Source organism: Perognathus longimembris, chromosome 23 (assembly GCF_023159225.1).
Source record: "Perognathus longimembris pacificus isolate PPM17 chromosome 23, ASM2315922v1, whole genome shotgun sequence".
Lineage (NCBI taxonomy): Eukaryota > Metazoa > Chordata > Mammalia > Rodentia > Heteromyidae > Perognathus > Perognathus longimembris.
This window is the reverse complement of record NC_063183.1, coordinates 17,888,931-17,908,949: the sequence shown is the minus strand read 5'-3', so window position 1 is coordinate 17,908,949 and position 20,019 is coordinate 17,888,931. Positions and strand designations below refer to the sequence as shown.

At 46.3% G+C, this 20,019-nt stretch overlaps 1 protein-coding gene across 1 annotated transcript in view; it reads left to right on the top strand.

Moving 5' to 3' along the window:
* The first annotated feature begins 457 nt into the window (after positions 1-457).
* Dis3l (DIS3 like exosome 3'-5' exoribonuclease) overlaps positions 458-20,019 on the top strand; it is a 31,222-nt gene continuing 11,660 nt past the window's right edge. Inside the window, exons 1-9 of the mRNA XM_048332245.1 lie at positions 458-669; positions 2,260-2,413; positions 7,559-7,687; positions 7,880-8,015; positions 11,709-11,885; positions 12,768-12,846; positions 13,572-13,751; positions 15,201-15,370; positions 16,653-16,814. Of these exons, the coding sequence (XP_048188202.1) occupies positions 531-669; positions 2,260-2,413; positions 7,559-7,687; positions 7,880-8,015; positions 11,709-11,885; positions 12,768-12,846; positions 13,572-13,751; positions 15,201-15,370; positions 16,653-16,814 (1,326 nt within the window). The 5' untranslated portion in view covers positions 458-530. The remainder of the gene's footprint in view (positions 670-2,259; positions 2,414-7,558; positions 7,688-7,879; positions 8,016-11,708; positions 11,886-12,767; positions 12,847-13,571; positions 13,752-15,200; positions 15,371-16,652; positions 16,815-20,019) is intronic.

The following is a 20,019-nucleotide window of genomic DNA, read 5'->3' as shown; positions in this document are numbered from 1 at the left end:
TTTTGTGTGTTGTTGTTTTTTCTGGATATTGCAGCTCTTTTAGATAGAGCAAGAGCCAGGAACAGAAAACTCTAGTAACTACCCCCAGATTACTAGGGCAGCCGGATTTCTACAAGAACAAGGGCAGAGAAACCCAGCGTCCCGGTACATGCCGATCGTGCCGAGTTGTACCAAACTAGTTTTTCTTGTTGGTTTTGTGTCGGCCGTGGGGCTTGAACTCGGGGCCTGGCGCCGTCCCTGAGCCTCTTTCGCGCTCAAGGTTAGCGCGCTACCACTTGAGCCAAGGCGCCATTTCGGGCTTTTTTGATCCTCCGACCTCAGCCTCCCTTCCCTGCCCCGGGGCCAGGGCGGCAGGGAGGGAGAGGGCGGGACGGGCTGGGGCGCGGGCGCGGGCCGTTACGGCGGTCGGTTCCCGAGGCCCGGGCCGAGGGGCGGGTCCCGAGCCTGCCTCCGCCGCCGCGGCCTCGCCTCGCCTCGGGTCCGCGGCGTCCCCGGCGCCCCCGGGGCGGCGGGGCCCAGCGCCGGCCACCATGCTGCAGAAGCGGGAGAAGGTGCTGCTGCTGAGGACCTTCCAGGGGCGGACGCTGCGGATCGTGCGCGAGCACTACCTGCGGCCCCGCGTGCCGTGCCACAGCCCGCTCTGCCCGCAGCCCTCCGCCTGCCGCAACGGTCAGGGCCGGGCCGGGGCTCACGGGGGGAGGCCGGGGCCTGGCGCGGCGCGCGGAGCCGCGGCCTGGCGCTGCGGGGGCGGCCGGGGCCAGGCAGGGGGCGCGCGGGGCCTGGCGCGGCGCGCGGAGCCGCGGCCTGGCGCAGCGGGGGCGGCCGGGGCCAGGCAGGCCTGGCGCAGCGGGGGCGGGGGAGGCCGGAGCCCGCGGCCTGGCGCGGCGCGCGGAGCCGCGGCCTAGCGCGGCGGGGGCGGCCGAGGTGGAGCGTCTGCTGCTCGGGGGACGCCGCGCCCGCCTCCCGGTCCGCCGCCGCTCGCGAGCCCGGCCCGCGGCTTCCGGTCTCCGCTCGCCCCGCCCCGCCGCCCTGGGTCGGGGGTTCTCCGGTCTGGGGCTGGGCGCTGGGAAGCATGCTCGCTTCCCACAGATGTGCACCTTGCCAGGGACGGTGGATCTGGAGTGATCTGGGCCCTCGTCGTACAAACATCCTGGGAAACTTGGGGAGGGATTGTGAGGGGGCGGGGTGGCTTGTTATTTTATTCTGTTTTTTTTTATATTACTTTTTGTGCCAGTGCGGAGGTTTGAATTCAGAACCTGGTCCCTGCCCTTGAGCTTTTTCCGCTCCAGGCTGGCGCTCCACCATTTATTTGAGCCACCCCTTTTGCTTCCAGCTTTTTGCTGGTCAACTGGAGATAATAAGAATCTTCCTGGGCCCGTTTGTCATCCACCCCAGTAGCTTGGATTACAGGCATGAGGCACTGGTGCCCTGCTAAGGGTGACCCTTAATTAGGTTACTGACCTTTCCCCCTGGTGGGAAGGGGAACCTTCTGCTGTGAATTAACTGTACCAACTTGGCTACAGTTGCAGTATCCGCTTGGCTAAGCAGCTCTCGGCTGGATGGAAACCGCCCTGTCCATTGATCTTGCACATTCTGAATGCCCTTTCTAGTAGTCAGTTCTATCCTTCTGGGCCACGGAGCCCTCTGAGTATGTTCAGAGCTTGAAACCCCAGGGAACACACAAGTGCTTAACATGCGTGCAATTGGATTGCTCCATTTGAGTAAGTACACAAGTGATGAGTTAACACAGAGATTAGACGGCTCATGCTGAAAATGTACTTGTCTGCTTTTAAAATATCAGTCATACTCTCCTGCATCCCTGGCAGCACCATAAACCATATTGAATTTGTATTTACCACAGCTTCTAAAAAAGAAGAGTCTGAAATCTGAGGACCGCAGGTTGAAGCCAGTCCCATAAACTGTCTGAGACTCTTTATCTCTAATTAGCCACCAAAAAGTTGGAAGTGGAGCTGTGGCTCAAGTGGTAGAGTGCCATCCTGGAGTGAAAAGGCCTAGCAAGAGCATGAGGCCCTGAGTTTCAAGCCCCAGTATCAGCACATAATCAATAGAATAAAGTAAATAAGTTGAATTTCCCTGAATTTTGTGTCTTGACCAAAGTCAATTTGTCTGACCTTTCTAAAGCTTCTAGGTGGAGTAAAGATTGGCAGCGATTCTGGATGCCAAGCAGCCATACACTGAAATGGAGACTTGGCTTTGAAATTGCTACCCAATCTCTTATCATTTTGCATTACGTTTCAGAGGGAAAGCTGTTGTGTAGTGATGTGACTCATTATGTGATCCCAGACTGGAAGGTTGTTCAAGATTACCTTGAGATCCTCGAGTTTCTGGAGTTGAAGGGAATTATCTTCATGCAAACGGCTTGTCAAGCTGTGCAACATCAAAGGGGCCGGAGGTATGTGTTTTGCTTTACTTATTTATTCATTTATTTATGTTGGTTGTGGGGCCTGAACTCAGGGCCTGGGTGCTGTCCCTGAGCCTCTTTTGTGCTCAAGGCTAGCGCTCTACCGCTTGAGCCACAGCGCCACTTCCAGTTTTTGAGTGGGTAATTGTAGATAAGCGTCTCACTGGGACTTTTCTGCTCTGGCTGGCTTTGAACCACCCAGCCTCCTGAGTAGCTAGGATAACAGGCGTGAGCCACCAGTGCCTGGCTGCATGATTGATTGATTGAGTAAGTGATTGTACAGACCCCTCCTTAGAGAAGATCCCTTGTTGGAAGGGGCAGGGGAGGCATTCATTTCTCCTAAAGGACTTGGGAAACTAATTTGGTATTCTCTCTGCTAGTGAGGAATGCAGTAACATTTTATACTTCAGCTTCAACATCTGGCCAACAGAGCTGACTGTAGATCGATAAACTGCATTGTGTCCTGTATGTAGATATTTAGACGCTAGTGTGAGTTGGCTTTTTATTTGCGTTTTTATAGAAGGGTTACTGCTTTCAGTTTTTTTTTCTGATAATATGTATTATTTAATCTTCTTAGCTGTAGGTAGGGTGTTTTAGAATACACATTATTTTCTTGAGGGAAAAATACTTCTAAATCTTAGGTTTCTCTACTGTGAATGCATATTGTATTTCTAAAGATTGATTCAATGAAACTGGAAATAACTTTGCTTTTTTTAGGTGACTAGTAGAATTACCAGCATAGTAAAACATTTCTAATTGAGCCAGTTGAAAATATTTACCTTGTACTTGAATGAAGGATGGTTGCCATGCTTTTATATAAAAACCCTAAAGTACAGTTTTGCTTCACTTAATATTAGCAAAGGTCTTATGATTTTTCACTTAAGACTGTTTGGAAATAGCATATTAGAATTATTATCTCATCTCTTCACATCCCAGGTTATTTAATAAGCAGGAACTATGTATTTATTTATTCTAAGTGTTATGATTTCCTCAAGACCTTGGTAGCAACAGACGAAGTGTTTTTATTTGTATATGAAAATGACAAAATGCCCTTATGATATGCTCAGCTCAAAGAAATGTACATTAAATGGATTGCATATGTTTCTTTTTTTCCAGATAGAATATTTTAAAATGAGCTTGCAGTTGATTTTTCTCAGACATAAAGATATTTGTCCCTCTTTGTGGTTAAATGTTGCTTTCAGTGTCATAGAATTTCAATTTCTGCTCCTAAAATCAATTCATTGTCATCTTTTGGATTGCAACACACCAGTAGCCTTTTCAACTTCAGTTTTCTAAAATATTTTTAATGCAAAGGATTGTTTAAAAAAACAACAACAATTCCTGACACTTTCAAAAGGCAAATAATTGGAATTTAAATCTCTTTTTTTTCCTCCTGAACATTTCTAAAGTCGTTTACTTGAAAAATGATTGGCTTTCCAGAGCTGGGCTCTGTCTGGGGATATTCTAGATTAGAAAACAAAACATGAGGCGGCATGACTTAAGCCTGAGCAACTGCTATGGTTTCCATTTGATAAGCATTTTTATTTTATTTTTTTGCCAGTCCTGGGCCATGGACTCAGGGCCTGAGCACTGTCCCTGGCTTCTTTCTGCTCAAGGCTAGCACTCTGCCCCTTTGAGCCACAGCGCCACTTCTGGCCATTTTCTGTATATGTGGTGCTGAGGAATCAAACCCAGGGCTTCATGTATAGGAGGCAATCACTCTTGCCATTACACCATATTCCCAGCCCCTTGATAAGCACTTTTTTGAGCTAAGATTTAACAAACACAAAAGGAAGCCTTCTAGACATAAGCTTGTTTTCTGGTTCAGATTAGATGCCAGAGACAAGAAGACACTGAAGAAGCCTTATGACCCAGCCATGCCCTGGTGATTCCTGTCTGTAATCCTAGCTAATCCTGGAGGCAGAAATCTGAGGATGTCAATTCACAGCCAGCCCATATAGGAAAGTCCATGAGACTTTTGCCTTCAGTTAACCAGCAAAAAGCCAGAAGTGGAGGTATGGCTCAAGTGGTAGTGTGCCATCCCTGAATGAATAGTACTAAGCCAGGACTAGAGACCCTAAATTTAAGACCCAGTACTGGCACAAAAGAGACAAAACAAAAAAAAATTACATCTCTGGCTGGGCACTGGTGGCTCACTCCTGTAATCCTAGCCACTCAGGAGGCTAAAGTCAGAGGATCACAGTTCGAAGCCAGCCTGAGCAGAAAAGTCCATGAGAATTTTATCTCCAATTAACCACCCCCAAACCACAAGTGGAGTTGTGGGCTCATCAAAGTAGTAGAATGCTAGCTTTGAGCACAGAAGCTCAGAGACAGATCCCAAGCCCTGAGTTCAAGACCCATGACCAAAAAAAAAAAAAAAAAAAATCTCTGGATGACTTAGAAGGCCCAATGCACTGGTGAACTGGTGGTTAATGCCTGTAATCCTAATTACTCAGGAGGCTGAGATCTGAAGATTGCAATTTGAAGCCAGCCTGAACAGGTAAGTCTGTGAAACTCTTATCTCCAGTTGACCACCAGAAAACCAGAAGTGGTGCTGTGGCTCAAAGTGAAAGAGTGCTGGCCTCCTTGAGCAAAAGAGCTCAGGGACTCTGCCTAGGCCCTAAGATCAAGCCCCACAACTGACAAAAATAAAAACAAAAGACTTAATGCGATATAAAGGCCATGGCAACCGCTATTATACTGTATTGCCTAGGAAATTGGGATGAGAAAATACCTGTACATTCCGATTACTGTTGGAGTTTATTTTCCCACGTATTTTCCGTGGGTGAATAAGTTTCTCACAGATGTGGCACATGGGGGTGCACGAGGCAGCCGTAATCTGATATGGCACACTGGCACCCTGCTAAGAAGAGATGTCTGTTAACCCATGGTTCTGGAGGCCCAAGGTTAAAGGTTCACGTCATCTGAATCCCAAGCCCCAGAGCAAGAGAAAGATCCCGTGTGTGTATTTGCGTATCTTCTGGCCTCTGTCTTAAATCACCAATAATCCAAAACAAAGTGGGGCGAGGTTGCCACTCTGTTCACCTTGTCTAATACTAAACCATTTCCAAGGACCTTACTCTTCCCTCCCTCCCCCCCCTCCCTCCCTGCCTTCCTTCGGTGTGTGCTGGTTGAGGCTTGAGCTCAGGCCCCAATGCTCTTACTTTATTTTTGTTCAAGGTTGGTGCTCTGCTACCTTAGAACCACACCTCTACTTCCAGCATTTTGCTGGTGAAATAAAGATAAGTCTCACTGACTTTTCTACCTGGGTCTGGCTTCAAACCATGATTTTTCAGATGTCAGTCTCCTGAGTAGTTAGGATTACAGGCATGAGCCACCAGCGCCCAGCAAAGACCACACTTCTGAACAGGGTTCGATTACTCTGTCACCCTTTTAGTATCTCACAGTGGGGAATAAATTTCAACACATTGTCCATGGGAGACACACTCAAATCATGGCTCCATTGGTTCACACTATAATCCTAATTACTTGGGAGGTGAGACCTGAGGATCAAGGTTCAAAGTCAGCTCAAACAGGAAAGTCTGTGAGGCTCTTATCTCTAATTAAGCACCATTAAGCAGGACGTGGAGGTACCGCTCCAGCATCTAGGCCCTGTGTTCAAGCCCCAGGATTAGTGTGCGTGCGCACGCATGCACACGCACATACACACACACACACAGCTGGAAATAGAGGTATGGCTCGAGTAGTAGAGCTCTAGCCTTGAGCTAATGAAGCTCAGGGACAGTGCTTAGACCCTGAGTTCAAGTCCTAGGACTGGCAACCCCCCCGCCCCAAAAATAGATGTAAGTTTAGCTATCTGCAAGAAATTGAAATATTTACATGATGGAAGTTTGCAAAACAACTAAGCCTGTCTAAGTATGACTGGAATATTTAAAACTTGGGATTTTTTTTTTTTATTGCACTTGACTCTGTAAACTATTGCTCCCCATCCTTCCTGTCAGGCTTGTTCAGGGCTCCATGATGATGCTCATCTGTCTCATTCTGTCAGAAGCTCCAAAGACTGACGAGCAGGAAATACAGCTCGATTGTGTTGTTTGGTATTAAATTACAACCACAGTCCCACACATCTGCAGGCAAACCTGACTGTCTTGCTCAGAGTGATCGCGGCGTTCCTGCTTTCCCCATCAGTATTCTCCCGCCATTTGTTCATTTGTTTTATCTACCGATAGTGGCTGACAAGTGGAAGCATCCACTGAGAAGAATAGATGGCAGTAAAGCTTAATAAATTTACAATTTTTTTTGGTTGTTGTTTGTTAACTTAGCAGGCTTCCTAAATTTTAGGGAGGTTTGTTCTTATTCTGGTTTGGGGGGTTTCCTGTTTGTGTTCATTTTGCTGGTCCTGGGGCTTGAGCTGTGGTTCTGGGTACTACTATCCTTGAGCTCTTTTTACTCGAGGCTAACGCTCCACCACTTGAACTCAGCTCCACTTCTGGCTTTTTTTGTGTGTGTGATTAATTGGAGATAACAATCTCACAGACTTTCCTGCCTGGACTGGCTTTGAACTGCAGTCCTCAGATCTCTGCCTCCTGAGTGGCTAGGATTATAGGCGTGAGCCACGAGCACCTAGCTCTGGTGTCTTGGCTTCATAGCTCCTCTTTCTCTGAGCAGAAAATGAATGTGAGAATCTCTGGGTCTAAAGTGAAGGTGAGGTCCTGAGACTATCAGAGTTTGTTCAGAGACTTGTTTTTATTTATTTATTTTTTATAGTAGTACTGGAGCTTGAAGTCAGATCCTCATGATCTCATCTGGCTTTTTCCACTCAAAGCTGGCACTCTACCGCTTGAACCACAGCTTCACTACAAGCCTTTTTGGTGTTTAATTGGCAATAAGAGTCTCATGGACATTCTTGCCCGGACAGCCCAGTCTGAGGATCATAGTCTTTGAGCTATGATCCTCAGACACCATCGGCCTGAATAGCTAGGATTTAAAGGCATGAGCCACTGGCCCCTGGCTGGCCTGGAACTCGTGATCCTCTTTCCTCAGCCTCTGAGTGCTGGGACATTTCCCAGGTTTTAAACAATCCATCTTTTGCTCTAAAATATCTCATTTTTTTTTCTTGATTCTTAGGAGAATCAGTACCTGGTGTTAGATTTATTCTTCCCCTCTGTGTTGCAGACAGTATAACAAATTGCGAAACCTACTGAAGGATGCACGCCACGATTGCATTTTGTTCGCTAATGAATTCCAGCAGCACTGCTATCTCCCTCGGGAAGGAGGGGAGCCCATGGAAAAGTGGCAGACTAGGTGGGTGCCCCGGAGATCCTTCCATGGCTCCCTATCTTTGGCTCTTCACCAGTGGACCCAGATTATTCTAGAACTGTGATTAATACTAAAGTGTTTAATGTGTCAACACACAAGTGTGTATATGTCTCTGTGTGTGTGTGTGTGTGTGTGTGTATTTGCACCAGTGGGGGCTCACTGTGCTTTGCCTCTCAGGAGCATCTACAATGCGGCTGTCTGGTACTATCACCACTGCCAGGACAGGATGCCGGTCGTTATGGTGACGGAAGATGAAGAGGCCATTCAGCAGTACGGAAGTGAAACAGAAGGAGTGTTCGTGATTTCTTTCAAGGTATTTCATATCACTTGTGGGGATGAGTGTGTGCATGTACAAGCACTGGCTCATCCATTTTCTAAGTAGAGCTTAAAACCCTCTGATCCCTTTGGCAACACATGAAAGAGGAAAGGAAAGACAGAAGGAGGACTGCGATGGTCCTTATCTTTATGGCTAACCAGCCAGTTAATTAACCTTGCCTGCAGTGAATCAGACCTAGCTCCTGTGACTGACCTGTAACTCTAAGGCACAAAAGCATCCAAGAGCAGCCTAACAAGCTAACTTGTTTCCATTTGTGTTTCAGAAGTGTTGCTAACCGCAACCCTAGCCAGGGCAACAGGATAGCAAAATTAGAAAACCATGGGGATGGACAGATAAAGAGATGGGAGGAGGGGGGAACCAGGGGTCCCAAGGCTCACCTGCACTTGGGCCCCAAGTCCCCACAAACAAGCATATTTGAGTTTACACAGAGAAGGTTTACCATAGGTATTAATATTACAATCAGAGCTGAAACAGAGTTTGTGAGAGACACTAACTGGTTCCCTTTTTTTTTTTTTTTTTTTGGTCTGTTATGGGTCTTGAACTCTGGGCCTGGGCATTCTCCCTGAGTTCTGAGCTCAAGGCTAGTGCTCTACCACTTGAGCCACAGCACCACTTCTGGTTTCTTGGTGGTTAATTGGAGATAAGTCTCAGGGTGTTTTCTGCCCAGGCTATCTTTGAACCTGGATCCTCAGATCTCAGAATCCTGAGTAGCTAGGATTACAGGCGTGAGCCACTGGCACCCGGCTCTCCATGAGCTTCTTTTTGCTCAAGGCTAGTGCTCTACCACTTGAGCCACAGCACCACTTCCAGCCCTTTCTGTTTATGTGGTACTGAGGAATCAAACCCTGGGCTTTTTATACATGGTAGGCAAGCACTCTACCACTAAGCCACATTGCCATCACTAATTCCCTTATTTTTTTTTTTTTTTCTGGAGACAGGAGACTACAGCCCAGGGAAAGTGCAGCCATGGTGTCTACTTATCTAGCCCAAGGTTAAACTGTCAAGGTCTTTCATCCAACCTACAAGGTCCCCAGTACAGCTGCCAGCCTAAGGAAAAGGGTGGGTGGCAGTCTAGTCTCTTAACCCTCTCCAAAGCTGTCTGTTTTAACCCTTCTGTGGCCAGCTCTCAGTGTACAGGGTGCTGTGAAGGCAGCTTTCCAGCATCTCAAACCTGTTCCAGGTTTCACAGCTCAGCTTCAGAGATTCCTACACAGAAAGCTTTTTTTGTTTTGATTTGTTTCATTGGCTATTCCTGGGGGTTGAACTCAGGGCCTGGGCACTGTCCCTGAGCTCTTTTGCTCAAGGCTAGCCCTCTACCTGTTGAATCACAGTTCTAATCTGGCTTTTGGGTATAGAACCAAGAGCCTCACAGACATTCTTGTCCAGCTGACTTCAAACTTGGATCCTCAGATCATAGACTTCCTGGGATAGCGAGGATTACAGGCATGAGCCACTAGTGCCTGGCTCAGTCTTTTTTTTTTTTGCCAGTCCTGGGCCTTGGACTCAAGGCCTGGGCACTGTCCCTGGCTTCTTTCTGCTCAAGGCTAGCACTCTGCCACTTGAGCCACAGCGCCACTTCTGGCCTTTTTGTTTATATGTGGTGCAGAGGAATCGAACACCAGGGCTTCATGTATGCGAGGCAAGCACTCTTGCCACTTAGGCCATATTTCCAGCCTGGCTCAGTCTTTTTTGAAATGAATTATTTTTTTATCTGTACTGGAGCTTAAACTCAGGGCCTAGGTGCTTTCCCTGAGCTCTTTTTGCTTAAGGCTAGGGCTCTACCACTTTGAACCACAGCATCACTTCCTATTTTCTAGTGATTAATTGGAGATAAGAGTCTCACAGACTTCCCTGGCTTGATAGATCCTCACCTCTCAGCCTACTGAGTAGCTAGGATTACTGGCAAGAGCCACCAGCACCTCTCTGTCCCTGAGAGCATGTTTGCTCAGGGCTAGCGGTCTACCTCTTGAGCAGCTTATTTTGGCTTTATTGGTGTTTCATTGGAGATAAAGGTCTCACAGACATTCCTGCTCAGGCTGGCTTCAAATTATGATCCTCAGATTTCAGCCTCCTGAGCAGCGAGGATTAAGGGGCCTGCGTCACCAGTGCCTGGCTGTAGTGCCAGAGTCTTCAGGCTGTCATGGCAAGATGACTGTGAATCTTTCAGTAATGATCTGGTCTCAGCTGGTCAATCCCATTCTGCGGGTTGATTTCTTTCTCAAATGCAAGCATCAGGGTGCGCTCCTCCATGGCTCCAGTCACTTCACAGAAAGTCTGGCTGGATCTTGAATTGTCTATGCTCTAAAGATTCTCCTGTCCATGTGTTGCTAAAGATCTGCCAATAGAATTTTCTTGGCTCTGCTCTTTAAAAAAAAAAAAAAAAGTGCTCTGGCATGCCAGAGAATTCCAGAGGCGCTAGAAATTAATGGCAGTGTCACTAGGTTTTTCTGTTGTAATATATCATGTCTTGTTCCTACAGAGGACAGTTGACTAAAATTACATTTTTCTACTTTTGGTGAAAATGACTTTTCTTTGTAATCCAGTAGTAGAGGAAAGTTTTATTTTGTATAGTGTTTCTTTAGCAAATGGTATGACCAAGGGCCCTACAGAGGTGGATAAATGACAGCAGGAGAAAAAAAAAGATGTGAAGTTCAATTGTGGGGTGGTAAAGTTAGATGGAGGAGAGCAAAAGCATTTCCGGTTCATGCCAGCAATCCTAGCTACTCTGGAAACTGAAATTTGAGGATCATGGTTCAAAGCCAGCTTGGGCAGAAAAGTCTGGGAGACTCTTATCTCCAATTAACCATCAAATGCTAGAACTGGCGCTGTGGCTCAACTGATAGAGTGCCAGCCTTTAACCCTAAAGCTAAACAGGATTGCAGTTGGGCATTGGTGGCTCAAACCTGTAATCCTAGCTACTCAGGAGGCTGAGACCTGAGGGTCTTGTTAAAGTCAGCCTGGGCAGGAACGTTGGTTAGACTCTTATTTCCAATGAACCACCAAAAAGGCAGAAGTGGAAATGTAGCTCAAGGGGTAGAGCATCAGCCTTGAGTGAAAAAGCTCAGCGATAAACCTGAGTTAAAGTCACATATGAAAAGGTTAGAATACACACAGCAGCTTTTCCTGTCCATTACATGCATTTGTCTGCAGCACTGGGATGCGTGGGCTGTGTATGTATGCGCATGCACGTGTGCATGCGTGTTCCCACTCGTGTATTCTGTGAGTGGGGTTAATACTGCTGAGAAGCTGGACACTGGTGGCTCATGCTTGTCCTAGCCACTCAGGATGCTAAGATCTGAGGATCATGGTTCAAAGCCAGCCTGGGCAACAAGGTCCGTGAGACTCTTATCTCCAGTTAACCACCAGAAAACCAGAAGTGACGCTGTGACTCAAATGGTAGACCACTAACCTTGAACTCATGGACAGTGCCCAGGCTATGAATTCAAGCCCCAGGACTGCCAATAAAAGAAAAGTGCTGAGAAGTGATCATGAGTTCACTCTCAGACTGATGGGGCACCATAGTGAGTGTGAGAGGAACGCAGCGTCCTGAGCAGCGCTGAGGAGCGCAGGGCTGAGGGAACAACTCGCCGGGCAGGAGTTCTTTGGCCTAGCTACGATGGGGAGTTTCTGTCTTCCAACTGTGGCTCTCTGTCCCTTTACCAAATGCAGAATTACCTGGATAATTTTTGGCCTGATTTAAAAGCTGCCCATGAGCTCTGTGACTCCATCCTTCAGTCTCGCCGGGAGAAGGAGAGTGAGAATCAGGAGAGCCATGGGAAGGAGTACCCCGAACATCTTCCCCCCGAGGTCCTGGAAGCAGGGGTCAAATCTGGATGCTACGTCCAGGTGAGGATGACTTGAGTCAACCAGACACAGTTCATCTCCTCCCTTCCCCTCCTTCCCCTCCCCCTCTTTCTTCTTCTCCCTCCCCTCCCTCCTTCTGCCTTCCTCTTCCCATTGGCCTCTGCGTTGATATCATAAGGCTATGCACAGGGTGAATGAGCCTCTCCAGGCTTGGGGTGACTTGATAACTGCCTTTTATAGCCCTTGGCTGTGGGTTTGAAAATGTCACACCAAAGTCCTTGCTACAAGAGTACTTTATTACCTTTCTTTGTATGTGTGCCTGCGTGTGTATGTGCGCACCTGTGTGTGCCAGACCTGGGGCTTGAACTCAGGTCTTGGGGCACTGTCTCTGAGCTTTTTTAATTCAAGGCTAGCACTCTACCACTTGAGCTGCAGCTCCACTTTTGGCTTTTTTGGTGGTTAATTGGACATAAAGAGTCTCATAGACTTTCCTGCCCAGGCTGGCTTCAAACCATGATCCTCAGATCTCAGCCTCCTGAATAGCTAGGATTGCAGGTGAGAGCCACCAGGTGTCCACATGACCTTGAGCTTTTGTACTCAAGGCTAGTGCTCTACCACTTGAGCCACAGCTCCACTTGTAGCTTTTTGCTCACTAATTGGAATTAAGAGTCTCACGGACTTGAGTTACACAAAGGGGTTTCATTGTGACATTTTCAAATATGCATATAATTCATGTGGGTCAGCTGTACCCTTCTATTACCCTTTTTCAAACTCCTTTCTCCTCCCATCTTTAAAACAGTTTTCATAAGTGTTATTACAAGAGTACATACAGAAATATAACTTGTCACCCTCTGTTTTTCCACTTCCACCTCCCTGGTTTCCCCCACCAAAATACTGAATTTTTTTTGTAAATTTTGATTTTAGGGAATTCTGAACGTCAATAAACATAGAGCACAAATAGAAGCTTTTGTTCGACTTCAAGGAGCCAGCTGTAAAGATTCAGGTTCAGTATAAACCATATTTGAATTTCCACACCACTTGTCTGTTCCCCTGTTACACAATGGAAAGATGAAAGGTGACATTCTCCTGCCATGCGTGTCACGCATGTGTCCCCGTGGACATTGCGTCCGTGGGGCATGGGTGCTTTCCTTGGGTTTGAGTCTGTAATTTGTGGTTTCATTTTATTTTACTCCTTTTGTTGGTGGTGGTCATGGGGCTTGACCTCGGGGCCTGGGTGCTGTCCCTGAGCTCTCTTGCTCAAGGCTAGTGCTCTGCCTCTTGAGCCACAGCGTCACTTCTGGTCTCTTCTGTTTATGTGGTGCCGAGGAATCGAACCCAGGGCTTCATGCATGCTAGGCAAGCGCTCTACCGCTAAGCCACCTGCCCAGCCCGCAAGAAACATTTTTGAGGAAAAGAAAAAGTACAACTAGGCGAATGGGCGAAGTAGTACCTGCGTGTAATCCCAACAGTAGGGGAGATCTGAATTTCAAGGCCAGGCAGGGCTACATAGAGACCATCTCGGAAACAAAATAGCAGACATTGTGAAGGGTGTGTACCATGGCGGCCGTGTTTGCTCACTTAACCCAGAGGAACACCAGAATTTTGGCCTCACCTTTGAAAGGAGGAAGGTTGGTTGCAGGAGTGAGTGCCTCTCGGGCTCCCCCTCCTCCCCACCCCCCTGCCAGGCCCCTCCTGGCTTCATGAGCCTCTGTGCTGTCCGCACCCCAGGTTTAGCGAGCGACATCCTCGTGCATGGCCTCAAGGCTCGGAACCGCGCCATTCACGGGGACATGGTGGCCGTGGAGCTGCTGCCCACTTGGGAATGGAAAGGCAGGACCGCCGCGCTGAGTGAGAACGACGGTGAGGACAAGGCCTCGGGCGAGTCCCCGAGCGAGCCCATGCCCACAGGTAAGCAGGGCAGTGCGCCAGCCTCCGCCTCCATTCCCGGTTCCTCTCTCCTGCCCAGCCAGCTTCAGGTGCTGTGCTGGCCTCTTCTTCTTCTTTATTTGTGTTGGTGTCCAGGCTTGAACTCAGGTCCTGGATGCTGTCTCTTAGGTTTTTCACTCAAGCTTAGCGCTGTACCACTTGAGCCACAGCTCCGCTTATGGCTTTTTGGTGCTTAATTTGGAGATAAGCGTCTCCTAAGCTTTTGCCTGCGTTAGCTTCAGAACTCAGTTCTCAGATCTTAGCCTCCTAAGCAGCTAGGATTACAGGCCCAAGCATCTGCCGCTCAGCTCTGCCTTTTCTTTATTCAATCAAAACTGTCTATGCATCATGGTATTTTGATATATGTAAAATGTGGAATGGGCAAATCAAGCACATTTACAAATGTATTGCCTCTCATACTTTGTGCCTACTCGTATCTACTCTTCTGGGTGGCTGTGGTGGTACATATCTGTAGTTCCAGCATTCAGGAGCATGAGGCAGGAGAATGAGAATTCCAGGCCATACTAGGCCTAGAACACACTGTCTTAAAAATATATATGTATTAGCCAGGCACTGATGGCTCACACCTGTAATCCTAGCTACTCAGGAGGCTGAGATCTGTCTTTACCCAAAACCAGCCTGGGTAAACAAGTCCCAGAGACTCTTATTGTCAATAAGCCTGCAAAAAGCTGGAAATAAAGGTGTGGCTCAAGTGGTAGAGCACCAGCCTTGAGCAAAAAAAGCTAAGCAAGCCTGGTGCCCTGGCGTACACCTGTAATCCTAGCTACTTAGAAAGCTGAGATCTGAGGATTGAGGTTCAAAGCCAACCCAGGTAGGAAAGTTCATGAGACTCAAATCTCCAATTAACTGCTCAAAAAACCAGAAGTGGAACTGTGGCTCACTGTGGTAGAGGGCTGGCCTTGATTAAAAAGAGCTCGGGGGGCTGGGGATATGGCCTAGTGGCAAGAGCGCTTGCCTCGTATACATGAAGCCCTGGGTTTGATTCCCCAGTACCACATATACAGAAAATGGCCAGAAGTGGTGCTGTGGCTCAAGTGGTAGAGTGCTAGCCTTGAGCAAAAAGAAGCCAGGGACAGTGCCCAGGCCCTGAATGTAAGCCCCAGGACCAATAACCAAAAAAAAACTAAGCAAGAGTATGAGATTGAAAGTTAAGACCCAATACTATCCCCCTCAAAAAAATAAAAATAAAAAAGTAAGACGAAAGAAAGAAAATTACACATCTTTCAAATGCTAAGAAGGAGAATATTTAACACCTTTTAACTTGCGTGGACATGCTTAAACATCATGGGAGTTGGTAGGTTGGGGGGAGTTGCGTGTGCGTGTGGGTATGCGCACGCGTGCTTCCTGCTGAGCGGACACAAATAGCTGGCGGTGTGTCACTCTGTCATGCTTCCCTCTGCCGTCTCCAAGGTCGAGTGGTGGGCATTCTTCAGAAGAACTGGCGAGATTATGTGGTGACATTTCCATCTAAAGAAGAAGTCCAGTCTCAGGGCAAAAATGCTCAGAAGATTCTAGTTACACCCTGGGATTACAGAATCCCCAAAATCCGGATTAGCACTCAGCAAGCCGGAGCCCTGCAGGTAACTGTCTCTGCCTCCTCCACATTTTTGGTGGTGGTGGTGGTATCGGTCCTGGGGCTTGAACTCAGGAGCTATGTGCTGACCCTGAACTTTTTTGCTCATGGCTAGCATTGTACCACATTGAGCCAGAGTTCCACTTCTGGCTTCTGAGTGGTTAATTGGGACTTTCTTGCCTGAGCTGGCTTGGAATGGTGATCCTCGAATCTCAGCCTCCTGAGTAGCTAACATGACAGGTGTGAGCCTCTAGCACCCAGCACTGCCTGCTCTTGAACAGAACCAGGAAGCATCATTCATTCCTTTGCATAGGAAGAAATCAATTACTGATGGCCTCTGGCACTCTGAGATACTGCTTTTTAAAAATTCTAAATATATACGAACCATCTATTAAATAGTCCATGGTTAATAAATGAAGGCCAAAGAGAACTTGTCCTAGAAAGAGCTTTGTAGGACAGTCTGAGCGACCATACATTAAGCAGCTGTCCAACCTAGAAACTTTCCATACACTTTGCCAACACTAACAAGCTTCCTTCCAGCAAGCAATAGAGAAATCCTCCTGCTCTGTTCATAGGGATGATGGAGTGCTGCTTCGCCGAATCGATTCTCCATAAAGGAATACAGCACTGGAGAGAAGACAGAAACTTAGAAATTAACCTTTACTTGACCCAGGCACTGGTAGCTCACGCCTGTAATCCTAGCTACTCAGGAGGCTGAGAACTGAGGATCAAAGTTTGAAGCCAGCCTGAGCAGACAAATTCAAAAGACTTTTAACTCCAATTAACCTGCCAAAGGAAAAAGAAGCAGGAATGGAAGTATGAATCAAATGACAGAGTGCCATTGTTGAGTGAAAAAGCTAAGGGACAGTGCTTAGACTTTGAGTGCAAGCAATAGTGCTGGCACCAAAAAAGAAAGACAGAAATCAGAAAGTAACTCCTACACACTAAAAATGGAGCCTATTGTTGTAAAACTTAATTTGGGTCATGCATCATTGTTTTTTTTTTCCTTACATGGCAAGTGTGAACTTAAATGTTTTACAGTTGGCTTTAACAGACTAAAATTTCCAGCCCATTTCTTTGATGTGCGGAGGCAGGGCCTCTTTTCAAAGCACTGGGCCAAGCGCTTAGATACCATCTGGCAATTAAGTAAAACAGGGAGGACAAAAGCGGAAGAGTAAAATAAAGCAGCCATGCCACTCCCTGGGAGAGGACCCCTGCCTTTGGAACCAAGGCTGTTTTTCTGCTTTCTTACCTGGCTTTGGTGTGTGTTTCCTTTTTTCTCCATGTAGGACTTCAGGGTGGTTGTACGCATTGATTCCTGGGAATCCACATCCGTGTATCCAAATGGACACTTCGTACGTGTTCTAGGAAGGATCGGCGATCTGGAAGGGGAGATTGCGACCATCTTGGTGGAAAACAGCATCTCCGTTGTCCCCTTCTCCGAGGCTCAGGTCAGATTTCTAGGGACAGACATTTGCATTTTGCTATTGTTGCTCTCTCCCTATGCAGAAAGACAGATTTTTATACTACACATCAATGAATATTGATACTCATATCTAAACCCTGTATCCCAACAAATATGTACTATCTAAAGCCAGAGAAAAATGAAAAATCTCTTCTTTTTTTCCAATGCAAAATATTTTAATGAGTTGTCAAACAGTTAAATGTCAAAATTGTTATATCACATTAGAGCATTCTTTCTTTCTTTCTTTCTTTTTGCCAGTCCTAGGGCTTGAACTCAGGGCCTAGGCACTGTCCCTGAGCTTCTTTTGCTCAAGGTTAGCATTCTACCACTTGAACCACAGCACCACTTCCAGTTTTTTTCTGTTTATGTGATACTGAGGAATTGAACCCATGGCTTCACACATGCTAAACAAGCACTCTACCACTAAGATACATTCTCAGCCCCTAGATGATTCTTACAAAATTAAAACACAAATCACACATTGACAATAACCTTTACAGTTCAAGAATAGTCCCCATACATAGTACAAATGACAGATACAACCTGGGCCTTGGTGGCTCACACCTGTAATCCCAGCTACTCAGGAGGCTAAAATCTGAGGATCACTATTCAAAGCCAGCTGGGGCAGGAGAGTCCATGAGACTGGAAGTAGCATTGTGATGCAAGTGGTAGAGTGCTAGCATTGAGCAAAAGAGCTCAGGTACAGTGCACAGGCCCCCAGTTCAAGCCCCACAAATGACCCCCCCAAAAATATAGATAGATAGATAAATAGATAAATAGACAAACAGATAGATGAGTAAAAAGAGAAAACTGGAGACATTAGACATTTGATTTTTTTTCTTTTGTGCCCATACTGAGAGTTAAACTCAGAGTATCAGCCTCTTCCTTAGCTTATTCTGCTCAAGGCTGGAACTCTACCATTTGATTTACACCCCCTCTTCTAGCTCTTTGATGGCTAATTGGAAATAAGAGTCTCGTTGGACTTTCCTGCCCAGGCTGGCAGTTCCCAGACTCCTGAATAGCTAGAATGACAGGGACGAGACACAAGTACCTGGTCCTCTGCTCTTTCTTCTTTTTGAATTTGGATCAGGCTGAATTCAACTTCAAGTATAAAATTAGGTTGGTATAGTCATCACAGCTTTCAAATGGTGACAACTTCCAACTATGCTTAAAAATGATGTGTCACTGTCTAGCCATGAAAAAGTACTTAAGTCATGGCCCAACTGAGCTCCACTCCCTAACCAGAAAAGCTCATACAAAGGCTGCAGAAAGGGGCTGGGAATGTGGCTTAGTGGTAGAACGCTTGCCTAGCATGCATGAAGCCCTGGGTTTGGTTCCTCAGTACTACATAAGTAGAAAGAACTGGAAATGGCACTGTGGCTCAAGTGATAGAGTGCTAGCCTTGAGCAAAGGAAGCGAGAGACAGTGCCCAGGCCCTCAGTTCAAGCCCCAAGACTGGTAAAAGCAAAGCAAAACAAAACAAAACAAAAACCCCAAAGACTGTAGAAAGATGAGGGGAACAGATTCTTGGGGTCCATATAGCACCCACCCATGGTACAAAAACTCATGTTCATTATCAAACTGTTTTTGTAACCTTTACAAAAAACAGAAATCCAATGATCATAAAACACCAGCTATTTCCACCATTTTCTGATATTTTCAAATCTTCATAAATCTTGTTTATTATTTTCGCATGGCTGCATTTATCATGTATACTTGTTTTCTGCCTCTTTGGTTTAAAATTATTCCTGCGTATTGGCATAGCCTTCTTATTTTTAGTAGTTATAATGAATGGCTGAAATTAGCATACCCTAGTTTGCTTAAACATTTCTCAGTTGTTGGACATTTGGGTTGTTTAATTTTTCAGTATTATAAAAAAATGCTATAATGCCTTTTTTGTTCTTTTTGATATTTCCTTTGGAATGTAAGCTTTAAAGTGAGGTTACCAGGATGGGAATGTGGCTTAGTGATAGAGTGCTTGCCTAGTGTGCATGAAGCCCTGGGTTCGATTCCTCAGTACCACATACACAGAAAAAGCTGGAAGTGGCTCTGTGACTCTAGAGGTAGAGTGCTAGCCTTGAGCAAAAAAAGCTCAAGGACAGTGCTCAGGCCCTGAGTTCAAGCCCCAGGACTGGCAACAAAAATTAAACAAATAAACAAAAGAAGGCATTGCACCAGGGCTGGGAATGTGGCTTAGCAGTAGAGTGTTTGCCTAGAGTGCATGAAGCCCTGAGTTTGATTCCTTAGCACCACATAACCTGAAAAAGCTGGAGGTGGAGCTGTGGCTCAAGTAGTAGAGTTCTAGCCTTCAACAAAAAAAGAAGCCAGGGACAGTGCTCAGGCCCTGAGTCCAAGCCCCAGGAGTAGCAAAAAAAAAAAAAAGAAAGAAAGAAAAGAAAAAAAAAAAAAGGAAGGCTGGGAATATGGCGTGGTGGCAAGAGTGCTTGCCTCATATACGTGAAGCCCTGGGTTCGATTCCTCAGCACCACATATATAGAAAACGGCCAGAAGTGGTGCTGTGGCTCAAGTGGCAGAGTGCTGGCCTTGGGCAAAAAGAAGCCAGGGACAGTGCTCAGGCCCTGAGTTCAAGGCCCAGGACTGGCAAAAAAAAAAAAAAAGGCATTGCACCAATCTATATTACCCTCAGGAGTGTGTATGTATGTGTGTTCTTTTTTTTTTTTAATTTTATTTTTATTGTCACAGTGATGTACAGAGTATATGTGTGTTCTTATTTTTATGATAACTTTGGATAAAATGGGAGCTATAATAAGAAAACATTTTAGAATATTTTATACTATTAAATTTTGATGTTTAACATTAGTTTACAGAAATTATTGGTTGGTTTGTTTGGTAGCTCTTAGTGAAAATGTTAAAATAAAATAAAGTAGGAACTGCCTTTATAAGACTAGAATTTTCTCTTTTCTCTTAGCCTATTTAATTACAAATTGATGACTTAAACAGATGCTAATGGAAAGAAATGCCCTAAACCATCCTGGGTAAATTATCTTTAATGAATAAGCTTTTATTATGTGGGACATGTTGACTTTTTCAGGACTTAACTTGAATTATGAGCTCAACTGCAGTTAAGTAGCTGGATCTTTGAAAATGGGTACACTTTGTGCTCCCACGAGCCTCTCCATGTCCTCCATGACCGAGGGGGTGGCTGAAGTGATAGCACACTTCCATCACAC